General features: G+C 36.2%; 1 protein-coding gene across 1 annotated transcript in view; it reads left to right on the plus strand.

Annotated features, from left to right (window-relative positions):
* Window positions 1-16,341, plus strand: part of FAM241A (family with sequence similarity 241 member A) — a 43,161-nt gene extending 26,820 nt beyond the window's left edge. The window contains exon 2 of the mRNA XM_034959006.4: window positions 14,145-16,341. Coding sequence (XP_034814897.2) covers window positions 14,145-14,390 — 246 coding nt within the window. The 3' untranslated portion in view covers window positions 14,391-16,341. The remainder of the gene's footprint in view (window positions 1-14,144) is intronic.
* The last annotated feature ends 310 nt before the right edge of the window (window positions 16,342-16,651 follow it).

Consider the following 16,651-nt stretch of genomic DNA (forward strand, 5'->3'; position numbering starts at 1 on the left):
GTGCATTAGTGGGTTTTTTGCCAATTCTTTTGATTTAGTTTATGACCAAATTGACCTTTTTTGAACTAAATGCCAAGCATTTTGCTGCTCTTAAATGTTGATCACATTTTGCCTTAAAGTATATGTATTTGTTTATAAATGTTAACCTCCACACTAGATTATTAGCTTCTCAAAGTTAAGGATGTAATATTACTTATCTAATACTTTATAGGTACCAGAAAAAATGTTTGTTGAATTGGTTCTAAAGTGTTTTTAAAGCCAAATAATTATAAATGTTATGCTGAATATAAATGACAACACAGTTTTATTTGTTCATTTATGCGTTAATATGTTTATTTATTTGCTGTTTTTTTCTTTCTGGGCTGCCAGATATTTTGTGTTTGTTTTGAGGCAAGGTCTGGCTTTGTCACCCAGGCTGGAGTGCAGTGGTGCGATCTTGATTCACTGCAGCCTCTGCCTCCTGGGCTGAAGCTATTTTCCTACCTCAGCCTCCTGAGCAGCTGGGACTACAGGCACACACCACCATACCCCACTAACTTCTGTATTTTTTTGTAGAGTCAGGGTCTCACTATGTTGCCCAGGCTGGTCTTGCACTCCTGAACTCAAATGATCTGCCCACCTCGGCCTCCCAAAGTGCTGAGATTATAGGTGTGAGCCACTATGCCCAGCCCTGCCAGAGATTTAATGTGGGCCATAGAAGGAGGAGACCATTTTAATGTTTACAGAGCATTCTTGATTTACTTTTTATATTTCTACATTTTTTAAGAACTTCCCCAGAGAGTTATAAATAATGATAGAAAGTATTTTAATTGTGCTAAAAGTTTTTCTAAAAAATAGGTTTGAGTGTGACATTTAATGTATTGAAAGCAACTAAGGAAAAAACAGGACTGACTATTCTGAGATTTGGGTTTCTGGTTAACTTTCTTTAGGCTTAATGAAAAAATGAGTTAATTACCAGCTAAAGTACATGGTAGGCTACTGCACAATGATGGAAAATTGCCCACTTAATGATATGTGTGAAAGGATAGTGAAGAAGGAGAAAAAGGGAGCCATTTTAAAATTCATTTAAACTTCAAGTATATATTTAAAGCCTTTTTTTAATGTTAGTAAGAACTGCCTGATTAAATGGATCCTTATAAGTCAAACTTTTATACTGAGAGTTTGATCACAGTACATGTGAAGAATAATAAACACTCTTGAAGGTGCTCACGGTCCCAGGACTGATTCCAGAGAACTAGTTACCTACCATACAGCATCCTCTGATTCAGCCTCACAGAAGTTGTCTCACAGTTCACCATCAAAAGTAATGTCCAGAAATAACCAAGGTAGGGCTTCCAGAACAATGAGGTAAGGAATTCAGCAGACTGTCTCCTCAGCAAAGCAGCAATTTAACTGTTGAAAATTATGGAGCAAAACAAAATAAAACAATCTTTTAAAGTCTCCAAGAACCATCCTCAAGGTATACAGCAAATAGAATTATTCATTCAAGAAAATATACTAAATCTCAGGCTACAGTTTCACCCTGGAGGAGTAGGCCTCTGGTGTTTTTCAGCTCTCCGCCCCTCCTCCTCCTAGCTCCATGTTGTGGAATCTCAATTCCAGGTAGGTATAGCTGAGACAACCAAGTCTCTCTTCCCCTAACCAGTCTCTAAGCGAGGCACGGCAAGTCCAGAACACGGAGGCCCACCTTCCCCTCCCTGCACTCACTGTAGGGCAGAGGTTCCCTCCCAGGAGAGGTAACCCGGAAAACCAGGGGCTGCTCCCCAACCTCAAGTGTCTAATTTTACAGCAGGGTGTCACCCCAGGGAATGGTGCAATGGTGCAGGAGCCCTGCCCAGGAGGAAAGGCAGATCTGGCTGGGCACGGTGGCTTACGCCTGTAATCCCAGCACTTTGGGTGGCTGAAGCAGGTGAGTGAAGAGCTCCATAGATTTCCCTGAGAGGACTTCGTTTACTTGGGAAAGGGAATGGAGAACTTCATGGCTAAGTTTGTTGTTGAAAGCAATACAGATCTTGGTGAAGAGCAATTAATAGGAGGCTGATAGCTCCATAATATATCAAAACATATTACTAGTGGCACCGTCAAAACAACACAGCAGCCAGAAGTTTTAAAGAGAGAACCAAGGAAGGAGCCAAGAAGAGCCTTCCTGGGATCAAAGTCAACTGTGAGAATTCGAGAAAGCAGGGCTCATGTGCTAGGCTGCACCCACTCAGGAGCAATTATGGTAGGATACGGGGTAGACTTGAAAGCATTCTCCATGCTGTACATAGACCCATCAACACAGGACAATAGCCTCAATGGCACAAGGGGCTTAAATTCAACATCTGACTGAAACCAATTGAACAATAAACTATTCTTACCCCTTACTCCTTGGAAACCAGGCTTTAAAGTGACATCACTGTCATCCCTGGCAGTCTGAAAAACTGTGTATATGCCCAAGGCATTTCTCTGTCAGTTGCTAGAGTGGGAATCTCCAAGCTACTAGTCCCTGGCTGAATGTGTAAAGTGCTTACCACAATATCTAGCAGATGGGTGAATTCTGATTAGTGGTAGCTATTATTATTATCATCATCTATAGTCAGAACTCTTGGTTTCAAGTGACAAAAATCCAACTCCTACTAGATTTTGGAAAATAGGAATTTATTGGCTTATGTTATGAAAAAGACCAAAAGTAGTTATGCTAGCTATATCTGAGTACTTAAATTATGTCAATGAAACCATCTCTATCCATTTCTTGGCTTTACTTTATGTTGGCTTTGTTCTTAGCAAGCTTTCCCCCCTAGTAATATGATGGCCTACAACTCACCAGCTATCTAACTACAGTTTGTTTTTTTCTCAAAAAAGCAAAAACAAAAAACAAAAACAACACACAAAAAACCTGTCTCTTTTTCAATAGTTGCAGTAAAAGTCTTGGTTAGAGCTTTCATTGGCCTGTCTTGAGTTGCATTTACGTGCCCAAGAAAATGAAATGTTCAGCCGGGTGTGGTGGCTCACACCGGTACTCCCAGCAGTTTGGGAGGCTGAGGTGGGTGGATAACCTGAGGTCAGGAGTTCGAGACCAGCCTGGCCAACATGGTGAAGCCCCATCTCTACTAAAAATACAAAAGTTAGCTAGGTGTGGTGGCGGGTGCCTGTAATCCCAGCTACTCAGGAGGCTGAGGCAGGAGAATCGCTTGAACCCGGGAGGCAGAGGTTGCAGTGAGCCGAGATCATGCCATGGCACTCCAGCCTGGGCAACAGAACGAGACTCTATCTCAAAAAAAAAAAAGAAAATGAAATGTTCTTATTGGGCAGGCTTGGAGCTGGGGAATGGAGACATCTTCAACCAACACATGGACTAAGAGCAGGTAAAGTGTGGTTTCCCCAAAGTTAAATCAAGGAGAACATATGGTATATATACTAGACAGGCAAAAACAGCAGACTTTCAATACTGCATATGTAATGATATGCATTAACACAACAACATGTAATACTGGACACAGGAAGACAGTTATAAGTGAATCTTAAATTGTCAACTCACTCAGCAAAAGCCTGTTTATAGAATGTAGCTTGTGCCCTTTCCAAAATGAGTAAACAGGTTCTACCAATATTAACGTGCACAAATTGTTCTGTGGGTAGAGATGTTCCATAGAAAACATCCCACTTCAATTTCTATATAATTAAATTGTCGTAACACTAGAAAAAATACAACTGAACTTAATTATCATGAGAAAGATAATCACTAAGGCATTAATTATCTCAGGCAGTATGGTACAATAGAGAATAGAAGTAAAAATCACAAGATATAAATTCTGCCAAAAATAGAGTAATAATAATTACCATATATTGAGTGCTTATTCAAAAAGCTTTTATCTGTTTTCTTATCACAACAACTCTAAAGTAGGTATTATTATACACATTTTATGGGTGAAGAAACTGAGAGTCAGTGGTTAAGTAATTTGCCCAATGTCACACAGCTGATACATGACAGAGCAGGATTTGAATCTGTCCTGTTTGCTACGAAAGCCTTGGTTTTTTGTTAATGGGCTATGGGACTTAACCTGTTCATTCCTAATTTCTAAAGTAAGAGACTGTGTTTTAATTATCTTTGAAGATGCTTCTCAAAAATCCAGTGATTACTTAAGGGTTTACCTTTAATTTCTCATCATTAATTTGGGGTATCTTTTAAGAAGGATTTTGAATCAGTTAGAACACCCCTCTATTTTTATGTATGTCTTTAATCATGGACCAAAAAAAGAGTATCACTGCTTTGGTGAGAATACTCTTCGTGTGCATGTCGTAGTCAGTACTCTCTGTATAACCACAAAGGAAACTGTACATTTGACAAATGTTTTTCCATTGGGACCTCACATACAAAGAATAAATTTTGGCAAAGACAAAAGTGATTAATGTTAGAACAGGAAAAAAGCTCCATCTATATTTCTGCACTCATGTACTGGTTTATATGTGAAGTCTTATGGGTTTGCTTATTGTTTGTTGGGGAGGTTTTTTGTTTGTTGTCTTATTGCAATTCTGCCAACCACGTATCTCTTCATTCTTGCTGAGCCTTTTTTTTCACATTTGAATCTGAATTCATTACTACTTTTAAAAGCATGAAAATGTACTAACTTGCTGCAAATAGCTTTACTTAAATTTTTGTACAGGACGAAAATAAGAATTTGAGCAACTTTTCTGCTTGAATACTTTTAGGTATTCTGTAAACTGTGAGAAAAGATGTAAAGGAAAAAAGATAGTGATACTCATTTTGCTGTGTAAAATGTATTCATTCTGTGTAAAGTGAAAGTGTATTTATATAGCTTATCTTTTCAGAGGTGGAATACATAAAATTTCTCTGAAAACTAAGCAGCATTAACTAGATGCTAGCTATTAATGTAATAATAACTGGAGGGTGTGTACAGTATAGGGATTAATGGTGAGTCCCCTGGAGTAAGAATATCCAGGTTCACATCATAGATCTTTCAATTACTAAGTATAGGTCAGTGTCCAGACATTTAATTCCTCTTAAACTTTACGGTTTCCTTATCTATAAATGGGGGGAAATAATAGTGCCTCCTTTACAGATTGTTGCAAAGATCAAACAAGATAATGCATGTAAAACACAATGCATGTTACATAGGAGGCACTTGGGTTGGCTTTCCTACTCTGCCATTAATAGCACTACCACTACTATTACTCTGAAAATTACAAGCATCTTGAGAGAGAATCAGACCCCCAAGAGCTCATCTGTACGTATTAGTGTCTGCTCTTAAAACGCAGTGGGTTAGGAATTATGCTGAGCATGTAAATTTTAGCTAGCAGCTGTCATATTCTGTAATTTAGTCTAGAATTTATAAATATTTGAAAAATATTGAAAAAATTCACAACTATGCTCATGGGAGAATATAATGAATATTGATATTTCATTTAAGTTTTCTTTGTTTTAAATTTTGGTGGGTTTTTTGCATAGTATGTTATTGTAGAATATTTCCATTGTTCCTTCAGCAAATACTTATTATGAGTCTATGATGGGCCAGGCATAGTGCAATATACAAAGTACTAATGTAAAATTTGTAAGACATGTTTCTTGCCCTTAATACCCTTAGTGGGTTCAAAGCTAGTGACAGGAAATAGATATATAAAGAAATAATTTTATACCAAAATACTATGCTAGGCATAATAATGGTCTCTCCAAAGATGTCCACATCTTAATCCTCAGAACCAGAGAATATGATATCTTACATGGCAAAAGGAATTTTCCAGATGTGATTAAATTTAAGGACTTTGAGATGTGGAGAGTATCCTAATTATCCAGGTGGATCAAACTGATTTCACATGGGTTCTTAAATACAGAGAACTTTTAATTTGTCTTGACTTAATTCTTGTATATGGTGAAAGGGAGGGATCCAGTTTCATTCTTCTGCATATGACTAGCCAATTAAATAGGGAGTCCTCAACACCATTAAATAGGGAGTCCTTTCCCCATTGCTTGTTTTGTCTGCTTTGTCAAAGATCAAAATATTTAAATGTAAGACCTCAGACTATCCTAGAAGAAAATCTAGGAAATACCCTTCTCAACATCGGCCTTGGCAAAGAATTTTTGGCTAAGCCCCCAAAAGCGATTGCAACAAGAACAAAAATTGACAAGTGGGACCTAATTAAACTAAAGAATTTCTGCACAGCAAAAGAAACTATCAACAGAGTAAACAGGCAGCCTACAGAATGGGAGAAAATTTCCACAAACTATACATCTGACAGAGGTCTAATATACAGAATATGTAAGAAACTTAAATCAACAAGCAAAAAACAAATAACACGATTTTTAAAAGGACAAAGGACATAAACAGACACTTCTCAAAGGAAGACATAAAAGCGGCTATGAAAAAATGCTCATCATCACTCATGAGAGAAATATAAATCAAAACCACAATGAGATATCATCTCATACTAGTCAGAATGGCTGTTACTAAAAAGTCAGAAAACAGATGCTGGCGAGGCTGTGGAGAAAAGGGAATGCTTATACATTATTGGTGGGAATATAAATTAGTTCAGCCACTGTGGAAAGCAGTTTGGAGATTTTTCAAAGAACTTCAAACACTCTGATGTAGTTTCTTTTGCTGTGCAGAAGCTCTTTAGTTTAATTAGATCCCCTTTGTCGATTTTGGCTTCTGTTGCCATTGCTTTTGGTGTTTTAGACACGAAGTCCTTGCCCATGCCTATGTCCTGAATGGTATTGCCTAGGTTTTCTTCTAGGGTTTTTATGGTTTTAGGTCCAATATTGCAGCACTACTCACAATAGCAAAGACTTGGAACCAACCCAAATGTCCAACAATGATAGACTGGATTAAGAAAATGTGGCACATATACACCATGGAGTACTATGCAGCCATATAAAATGATGAGTTCATGTGCTTTGTAGGGACATGGATGAAGCTGGAAACCATCATTCTCAGCAAACTATCGCAAGGACAAAAAACCAAACACCGCATGTTCTCACTCATAGGTGGGAATTGAACAATGAGAACACTTGGACACAGGAAGGGGAACATCACACACAGGGGCCTGTAGTGGGGTGGGGAGAAGGGGGAGGGATAGCATTAGGAGATATATCTAATGTAAATGACGAGTTAATGGGTGCAGCACACCAACCTGGCACATGTATACATATGTAACAAACCTGCACGTTGTGCACATGTACCCTAGAACTTAAAGTATAATAAAATATATATATATATTTAAAAAAAGAACTTCAAACAGGGCTACCATTTGACCCAGCAATCCTATTACTGCATATATACCCAAATAAAATAAATTGTTTTACCAAAAGACGCATGCTCTCATATGTTCATCATAGTGCTATTCTCAATAGCAAAGACAGAATCAACCTAGGTGCCCATCAATGGTGGATTGCATAAAGAAAATGTGATATATATATATATGTGTGTGTGTATATATATATATCACATATATTACATAATGTATATATATTATGTAATACTGCACAGCCCTAAAAAAGAACAGTCATATCCTTTGTAGCAGTCAACATGGGTACAGCTGGAGACCACTATCCTAACCAAATTAATGCAGAAACAGAAAACCAAATACCACATGTTCTCACTTATAAGTAGGAGCTAAACATTGGGTACTCATGGACATAAGGATGGCAACAGTAGACACTGGGGACTACTAGAGGGTGGAGGAAGAAAGTGGAGTGTGGGTTGAAAAACTACCTATTGGGTACTATGCTCACTACCTGAGTGATGGAATATATACCCCAAACCTCAGCATCATGCAGTATACCCTTGTAACAAACCTGCACATGTACCTCCTGTATCTAAAATAAAAGTTAAAAGTATTTTTAAAAGAGCTAAAGAAATAATTTAAAATTAAAACTTTTGAGGCCCCTAATTTTGTGTCCTATTTATACAGTATTTATGAAGAATTCTATATTTCTCTGTGTTTGTTAACAACAGTTAAATGTAGGCAGTAAAAAATACAGGTGTTCATTATACCAGTGTTTCTCAAAAGGTGGCGAAAACTAGGTTTTTGTTTTTCAGTTCATTGCTGACTGATACATTTGTAAAATATAGTAAAAACGATGTGGTATAAAATTGCTATAAAAGTTTCTAAATTTAAAAAAAAAAACTTTTTTTCACTGTAGTCAGAGGAAAATGTTAACTACTGAAGAATGGTCAAAGAGGTGCAGTACTGCTAGCTTTGAAGATGAAAGAAGAGGAGCCAAGGAATGTGGGCAGCTCTAGCAACTGGAAAAGTACGGAAATAGATTCTCTTGAGCCTCTAGGAAGAAATTCAGTCCTGCCAACATGACTTCTAATAGACAGAACTTAAGATAATACATTTGTGTTGTTTTAAACCATTACCTTTATAATTCTTATGGAAGCAATAGAAAACTAATATTAAGTACAAGTTCTCTTTACTTGAGGAGTATATGCGGAGAAATAAAAGAAAATAAGGATCACTTTCCAAAGTTGACCCAGAAGAGCTAGGAATAATTTTTTCAAAAGACATGCAAAAGTCATTGTTCCAAAGTGGATCACATACCCTTTCCAAAACTAGCTCTAGTAAAGAGAAAATTACTCTTAGAATCATCTCTGGAACTGAGTAGGTAGAATTCACTTCACCTGAAGAATGAAGGCTGGATTTAAGGTTCTAATAGGGAAGAGGAAAGAAGACTGGATGCTAAGTAATGTCCACAACAGAAATACTGCTAATCCCATAAAAATATGTACATTGTTTTCAGATTACTGTAGTAAATAATATTTTGTAAAATAGTGCCCATCTTTGGTTTGGCCAAAAAAAAAAGGAGCAATGTAGAAAATCTATCAAATACTTCTCTAATGCCTGCCAGAAAAACACATGATAATTTCTTCCTGTTTATTCAACAAATATTTATTGAGATGTTTCTATATGCTGCTATTTTCAGGACATAGCCTTTGCTACATATTCATATCAGAGGATATCAGTGGCCAGCAAAAATAAATACTGCTCCTAGTTCATGAAGTTTATAGTACAGGTAGACATTAATCAAATAATAACACACATTGGCATTGAGTCAGAATGCATTGAAAGAGCATTACCTGATGCTGTGAGACTGAGTTGAAGCTTAAGCTAAGACCAAAAGGAGAGGATGCCTTAACTAAGCAAAGGAGAGACGAAATAGTTTTTTAAGCAGAGAAAAGAGCACCTGCAAATCCCTGTGGCAAGCAAGAGCTGAAAGACCTCTGTGGCTGAAATAAAGACAGGAAGGCTGATGACAGAATGAGGCCAGAGACCCAGATAGAAGCCAGACTAAGCAGGGCCTCATAGATCATGTTAAAGATTTTGGCCTTAATCCTAAAAGCAGGATGGAGGTGGCATGATTGAATTTGCACTTGGAAAGAACCACTGTGGCTACATTGTGGTATATAGATTATAGGGGAGCTAATGGACTTGTGCAGTAGCAGTGTTAGGAAACTATTGGAACAGTCAAGAGATCTTAGTAGACTCTTAGGATTATAGCAGTACATGGAATCGTATATACACTTTAAAGAAATATTTAGAAGGTAAAACAAAGAGAATATGGTGATGAGCTGGATGTGGGTCATGGGGAAGAGGGAGAGGGAGGGGGTCAAGAATGCCTTAGAGTTCTGACCTTTGGATCTGGCGTATGGATGGTGGTGCCATTCACTGACCTAGGGAGCATCAAGAGAGCCCTCTTCCTCACAAATCAGCCAGATGGTTTAAATTTTATTGTAAACAAGAACTTCTAAAAATAATTGAATCGGATGACCTTTTGATAGCTGCATGAGACAATCCAGAAAAAGCAATATGTTGTTACTTGTAGTAGTTTTGTGACACCACATGCATTTCATTGTATCTCATAACTCAAGTCATAATATAGTCCTTTCTTAATACAATTTACCCGCTTGCAATATATTTGTAATAAGTTAATTCTACTTAATTATCTCAGCTTGTCAATTTTGTAAACTTAAAAAAAAAAAATAGAAATGCACCAGTTGGCGGAAAGAAGGGAGGGATCAAACTCATCGACTATCACCATGCAGGCCTTTACCTCAACTTATTTCAAGTATCTCTTATTCCTACAATGAAGTGCTGGTGCTGGCTCCTACCAGTCGTCAAAGAGCAAGTTGTTAAATTTTCAGGAACTTTGTGAGCTGGCTGTTAATAGTTTGAAATTGGCCACAGTGGAAGTACTAACACTACAGAAATTGGAAATCACAACAGAATTGGCAAATGCTGTAAAATAGAGCTTCCCCCAACCCCCAACAAAGCCCATTGTTAAACATTTACCAACACGCCAGTCTTTGTATCCTTTAGAACTGTGTTATTTGAGAGGATATCCTAGATACATAAAATACTGTAATGAGATTGACTATAATCTCACTGATTGAAGAATATTGATCATTTTCCTTTTCCACGTTCTTTTTTTTTTTTTTCTTTTGCCTGCCTGGAAACTGACACCCTTTCCACATTCTTAAATGTCTTCCTTTAGGGTTGTTTGAACCCCCTATCCAATTCATTGCTGGATATATTTGATGTTTCTACAGAACTTCATTTGTGAAGATACGTTACTTTTAGGCATTAGCCTAGTGATTTTTTTTAAAACTTTTTTCTTCTTCATCAGATTACCCAGATTAAGAAGTATTTCAGTAAGGTGGCAAAGTTTTAGAAATTACTGAATCTGGTTGATACGTATATAGGTTTATTATACTATTTTCTCTAGTTTTGTGTGTGCTTAAATTTTTTTATAATTAAAAAAAAGAAGAAGAAGCAGGCTGCAACAGCCACAGCTTGCCCAGACCTGTCCTTACTGGGTCTTCAGCTTCCAGTCTCAATCCCACCAGCTGATCTCAAGATCTGAGATAATGTGAGCATTGCTGTCTCCTCACCTGGCCTGATTTACTAACTCTCTATTTTGATTTAAGTGTTGCAACACCTCCTTCTTCCCCTGGAAAACCCACAAGCATTTGTAGATTTAATTTATTTTACAAAGAATTTAAACCTTCAGACAGTACCTACCACATCCAGATTAGGGTACTTTCTTCGTACTAAAACCACAAAAATACTGAAAAAAAAAGTCTTAAAAAGCTTCAGTAACAACAAAAAAACCCCAAAGTACAATGAGTGCGTAGATTACAAGAAATTGGGAAGAGTAAAAAAAAAAAATTTTTTTAAGAACTTTAATAAAAAATGAAGAAAAAAAGGCCAGAAACAGTATCAACATGCTAAACACTGGAGAAATAGAGAGGGATGAGGGATCAGCAGAATTACATACTAAATCGAGGACTCTTCAAGTTCTACCCTAAAGAAAAGAAAGCTTTAATATTAGGCAAGAATAAGGGTTTTTTTAAATGTAGTATATTGTTATGGATCATATCAAAGTACAAGAAACATAAAATTGACCCAGTCGTAATATATCAGTGAAGGAAAAAATAATTTAGAAATCAATTTTTTAAAAAAAGAAAAGATCCACAAATTATAACTTAAAACTATCAGTATCAAAAAAGGATCACATAAATCATTTTATGGATTAGAAAACTGAAGTTGAGGAAAAGTGAAGTAATTTGGCTAAGATCATGTCACTCAGTTAAAGTGTTGCAGCCTGGATGTGAACTCCCTAGGTAACTCTACAACATTTTGTTTTTCTCACTCTTTTTCTGATAGAAGTGAAAATCCAAAAGTAATTTTAAAAATTATATAAAATAGGCCAGCACAGTGGCTCACGCTGGTAATTCCAGCACTTTGGGAGGCCAAGGCAGGTGGATCACCTGAGGTCAGGAGTTCAAGACCAGTCTGACCAACATGGTGAAACCCTGTCTCTACTAAATACAAAAGATTAGCCAGGCATGGTGGTGCATGCCTGTAGTCCCAGCTACTTGGGAGGCTAAGGCAGGAGAATTGCTTGAAGTGTGAGGTGGAGTTTGCAGTGAGCCGAGATTGTGCCATTGCACTCTAGCCTGGGCAACAAGAACAAAACTGTCTCAAAAAAAAATTATATAAAAGTATAGCTCAAAAGTAAATCTGGCTTGAACACATGATGTAGACTCAACAAAGATGCTGCAGTGAGTCTCATTTTTCTACTACCTCATCAGTCCCCCTTGGTACTCATTACTGTACATAAATTACTAGTATATGGGAAAAGCCCATTTCTTAAAGTCATACTGAAAATCATTTTGTCTGATTTTCTATTTTAAACAAAAGTTAGATTTTTTTTCACTCTTCCCTTAAAGATTTATTTTAAACTCTATGTGTACAATAGAAAATAAGGCTTCATATAGCCATTTCTTTAATGAAAAAAATATTTTTAATTACTTACTGATCAATGACTGAAATGATCAAGCTTTGGTTTCTACTAAAAGAATGTAAGTTTGATTCAGATGTTTGAAGAATGTCTTAAAACTTCCTCAAATTCATTGGCTCTTTGTGGCAGATGATTTTGTGACACTCCCTTATAAGATAATTAATTTTGCTTTCCTTTGGCCTATACGGCATACTTAATGGTATTTAATACTTATTATGTGAAGCCCTATATCTAAAGGCTTTTTAAACATATAATAAATTCTCCATCATGTACATACTATGAGCAAATAATTCAATAATTATTTGAATCATGCCTCCTAAATAAAATAGATTTAATAAATTATAATTATCTCACCTACATGACATAGTTTTTCTTTTGTGATTCTACTAGGGTCTGGGGCCGGGGGGAGGGGGAGAGAAACTATACCAATTATTTTAACAAAGATAATTTAATATAAGTAATTGTTAACTGGGTATTGGAAAAGCATGGTCACCAGATCAGCATCATAAGCATCACCTAGAAACTTCCTAGAAATGCAAATTCTCAGACTCCAAGCTTCACCCCTGACTTACTGAATCAGAAACTCTAGTAGTAGGCCCAGCAAGCTGTGCTTTAACAAGCCTTCCAGCGGATTCTAACACATGCTAAAGTTTAAAAGCCACTGCACTAAAATATCACCAAGACAACCACTCATAGGACTGGGCAGAAAGAAAAAGAGATGGATGGACTTACTGAAACTAAGAAGCTTCAAAAAGGTCCCCATGGAACTGAAATTCAGACTTTTGAGAACAGGTCACTGCTTGCCTGGTGCTGATTTCTCTGAGTTCAGAGGAGGGAGCCTATAGACCTGGGAACCAGGTATCTGAGGAAGAAGCACCCAGTAATTGGAGCTGGCATCTCAAGAAGGCACATTGAGATTGGTTCTACAAGTGTTGGAAAACCCCCAAATTGCAATCAGCTGCTACTACTAGCAGGCACTATTGCTGTCAGAGTGAAGAATTGTTGCTAGAGTGAGACTTAACAGGATTAAGAAACCCATCCGAAGGAAACAGCAAATTCCTTCTTCCTTCTCTACCTGTGAAGTGTCACGCTGGTCCCTCTATTGGCAGAGCCTAACAGGGAGACAGAAATGCTTGCAGAATTCCAAAGAGTGGGTTTGAAGCCAAGAGACAGTAGCTTACTGTCATGGCCTTAATTATAATACAACTGGAAGATAATAGAAATAATACTTTAGGTATGTATAATTGGGTGCATGTAGACATTTTCTGGGATACTAACTACTGGGTAGACATTTGGCCTTATTGTAAAAAAAAAAAAAATTTGTATTAAAACTATTTGTTTCTCCTGATGAAATTAATAAGAGGCATTTAGGGCATCTATATAATGAACAGGAAACTATGCAAGGGCCTGCGCTGAAGTCTGCTTAGCTGAGCCTAAGACAAAGATCACAGCAGTAGTGGCTGAGGATTGCCCAATAATAACAGCAAACATGCTTTGGTCATCTGAGGCTCAGTTTCTTAACGTCTTAGTGTCAAAGGAACCGTCTAAAAAGAATCTTACCAGGACAGAGCAGTCAGGCCTTGCCTCATAAAACAGGAGGGTGGCAGAAAAGGGTGTTCTGAAGTCATGGTCACTCACAAGAGATACAAACATGATTCTTCACTTAAGCAGTCATTTTTGTGCAATTCCAGGATCAAAAAGAACATTCCCATTGTATTAACAGGTACTTGTAGAATAATTATCAGAAGTATGCCCAGCACTTTGGAAGATGAAGAACTAAGGTTCTTAAAGACGTTTACATATTTCTCATGTTATGTTCATGTTTTGTCTTTTTTTTTTTTTAAAGGATGTTGAAGACTCACAGAACCACACTGGTGAGCCTGTTGGAGATGACTACAAGAAAATGGGAACACTTTTTGGTGAACTGAACAAAAACCTTATCAACATGGGCTTCACAAGGATGTATTTTGGAGAACGAATAGTGGAACCAGTAATAGTCATTTTCTTTTGGGTTATGCTGTGGTTCCTTGGCCTGCAAGCCCTTGGACTAGTTGCTGTTCTTTGCCTTGTTATTATTTATGTGCAACAGTAAAACATGGCCGAATTGAATTGTTTGACATTTGGTAGCCATATATGTAATTGAAGAAGTTATATATTTCACTTTTTGACAACCGAAAAAGTTTGCCTTGTTTCAAATCGTGTGCTGGCTGTTTTGTAAGTAAATTTATACATGGATGTCACTTAAAACTAAACTCTTGATCATAACAGCGTTGAATATATATTTTGGATATACATTAGCTTATTCAAAACTCTTGTTTCACTACTATGATCTCTGTTTCCTTTATACACCTCTATCCCCATGCCAAATCTTAAGTAACACCACCAGAAAGTGAACAGGGAAAATAACAGGACATGGAATTCAAATCAAGCAATATAGTTCTTATAAAGAGTTCCAATAAAACATTTCAGAAGAAAAAGTATGAAACAAGCTAAAAGTAAGTTTCACTTAGAAAACTTGTCCCCACTCACCCTCCCCACCAAATAATCTCATATTATTTGGGAAATATTTGGATTTCAATTGTCCCTACCCAGCCTAAACTAAGGTAAATGATAATTAGCATACACTACCTTAATATTGTGATGAAAATCAGTAAAGATAGAACGTTTTCTAAAGGTTGAAAATAATATATTTATTCTTGCTGGGGAAAGCTCCCAGGTTAAATATAACTTTTTAAAAATGTAACATTTGGACCTAGACCTACTTTAATATATCATTTGAAGTTTCAGACAATTTTGGTGCTAATTACTTTTTGTGAGTTTTTAAAGTCTCATAGCCTAGTTGACTGCACCCTATGATAATGCCATATTTTCTTGTATCTAACAAGTTGCATATTTTTTCCTAGAGAGACATTTTCAGTGTATTTTTTTTAGAAATTTATAATTTTATAGTTCTTTCATAACACTTATTCTGAGTTTTGAAACAATGTATTTCGTATCTTGACATGGATTTTTTTCACAAAAAATTTATATTTTACTGTTGTTTTCAGGAAAAAAATCAGATCATTTTTCTTTGATATCTATATCAGAAAGGTACAATATTAACAGTATAAAACCAAATGCTTAAATTTGGAACTTAGCCAATTTTGATAATCTTTTTCTAAGGCTAAAGTCACATCAGTAATTGGCTAGCCATGTTATTAAGGTGTCTTAATTCAGCATTTTCAGGTTTTATATTGAAATACGCATTTCTTTAAATATTCTTTGAAAATGGAGAATGGCTTTAGTGATATTTTGGGTTTTGTTAGAGAACCTAAAATCTTTACACTTTCATCTCAAAGATTATAAAGGAAAGGGGGGTAGTTAAGATTTAGAATTCAAGTTAAATTTCAGAAATTGGGGCAGTCAGGCATTTGTATCTTTGGTAGGGCAACAAGTAAAACATGTAGAGTGCTTGCTATCCCACTTTATAAAACTTTTACCCAATCTTATTTCTAAACCTCTGTGCATTCTTAGTGTCTTCTCATTCTGAAACAGAAAATAAGGAAAAACATTTAACTTAGTTTTCTAAAATCAGATAATCCTAAACAAAAATGTTAGGGTCACTAAAAAGTATTGCGCATTTATATAAATACAGTCCTTTTAAAATTTGACTTTTAAAAAACAAAAGACTTTGTACGATATCATTGTTATTGCGTTTGCAATATTTTTATAGTAGCCTTTATGAACTCAGTATAAGTGCAAGTTGTTTGAAAAGGTGTTTTTATTAGTGCACAATAGAATTGTGAGGTTTTCAGTAGATGTCATGAGATTTTGTATATCTACATAAAATATGAGTACATTTTTTTCTAATGCTACTGGAAATTTTACTTTTCCTTTGCAACACATAAACGATATGATGTACAAAATAACAGCTCTGGTTCCACCAGTACCTAATGTTGAAAACATTTTTAAAGTAATTTTTAATACTATTTAGTATACTGTCAGTACTGTACATCTGCACACTGGTGTTAATAGGGTATATATTAAATTATATAAAGAAATAAGATTTTGCTGTTATTCTTTCTACATATATTATTGGTTAGTACATCACAATATTTGGCTTTGATATGGGAAAAAAACTTTGCCTATGTAATGGAAATAAAATATTTTCTTTTATGAAATATATTAGAATGCAGATTATACTAATATCCTGAAATAAAACTGGTAATTTATTTGGTTCATGGTATAAAGAATTAGATTGGGCCGGGTGCGGTGGCTCACGCCTGTAATCCTAGCACTTTGGGAGGCTGAGGCGGGTGGATCACAAGGTCAGGAGATCGAGACCTTCCTGGCTAACACGGTGAAACCCCATCT

Source organism: Pan paniscus, chromosome 3 (assembly GCF_029289425.2).
Source record: "Pan paniscus chromosome 3, NHGRI_mPanPan1-v2.0_pri, whole genome shotgun sequence".
Classification (NCBI taxonomy): Eukaryota; Metazoa; Chordata; class Mammalia; order Primates; family Hominidae; genus Pan; species Pan paniscus.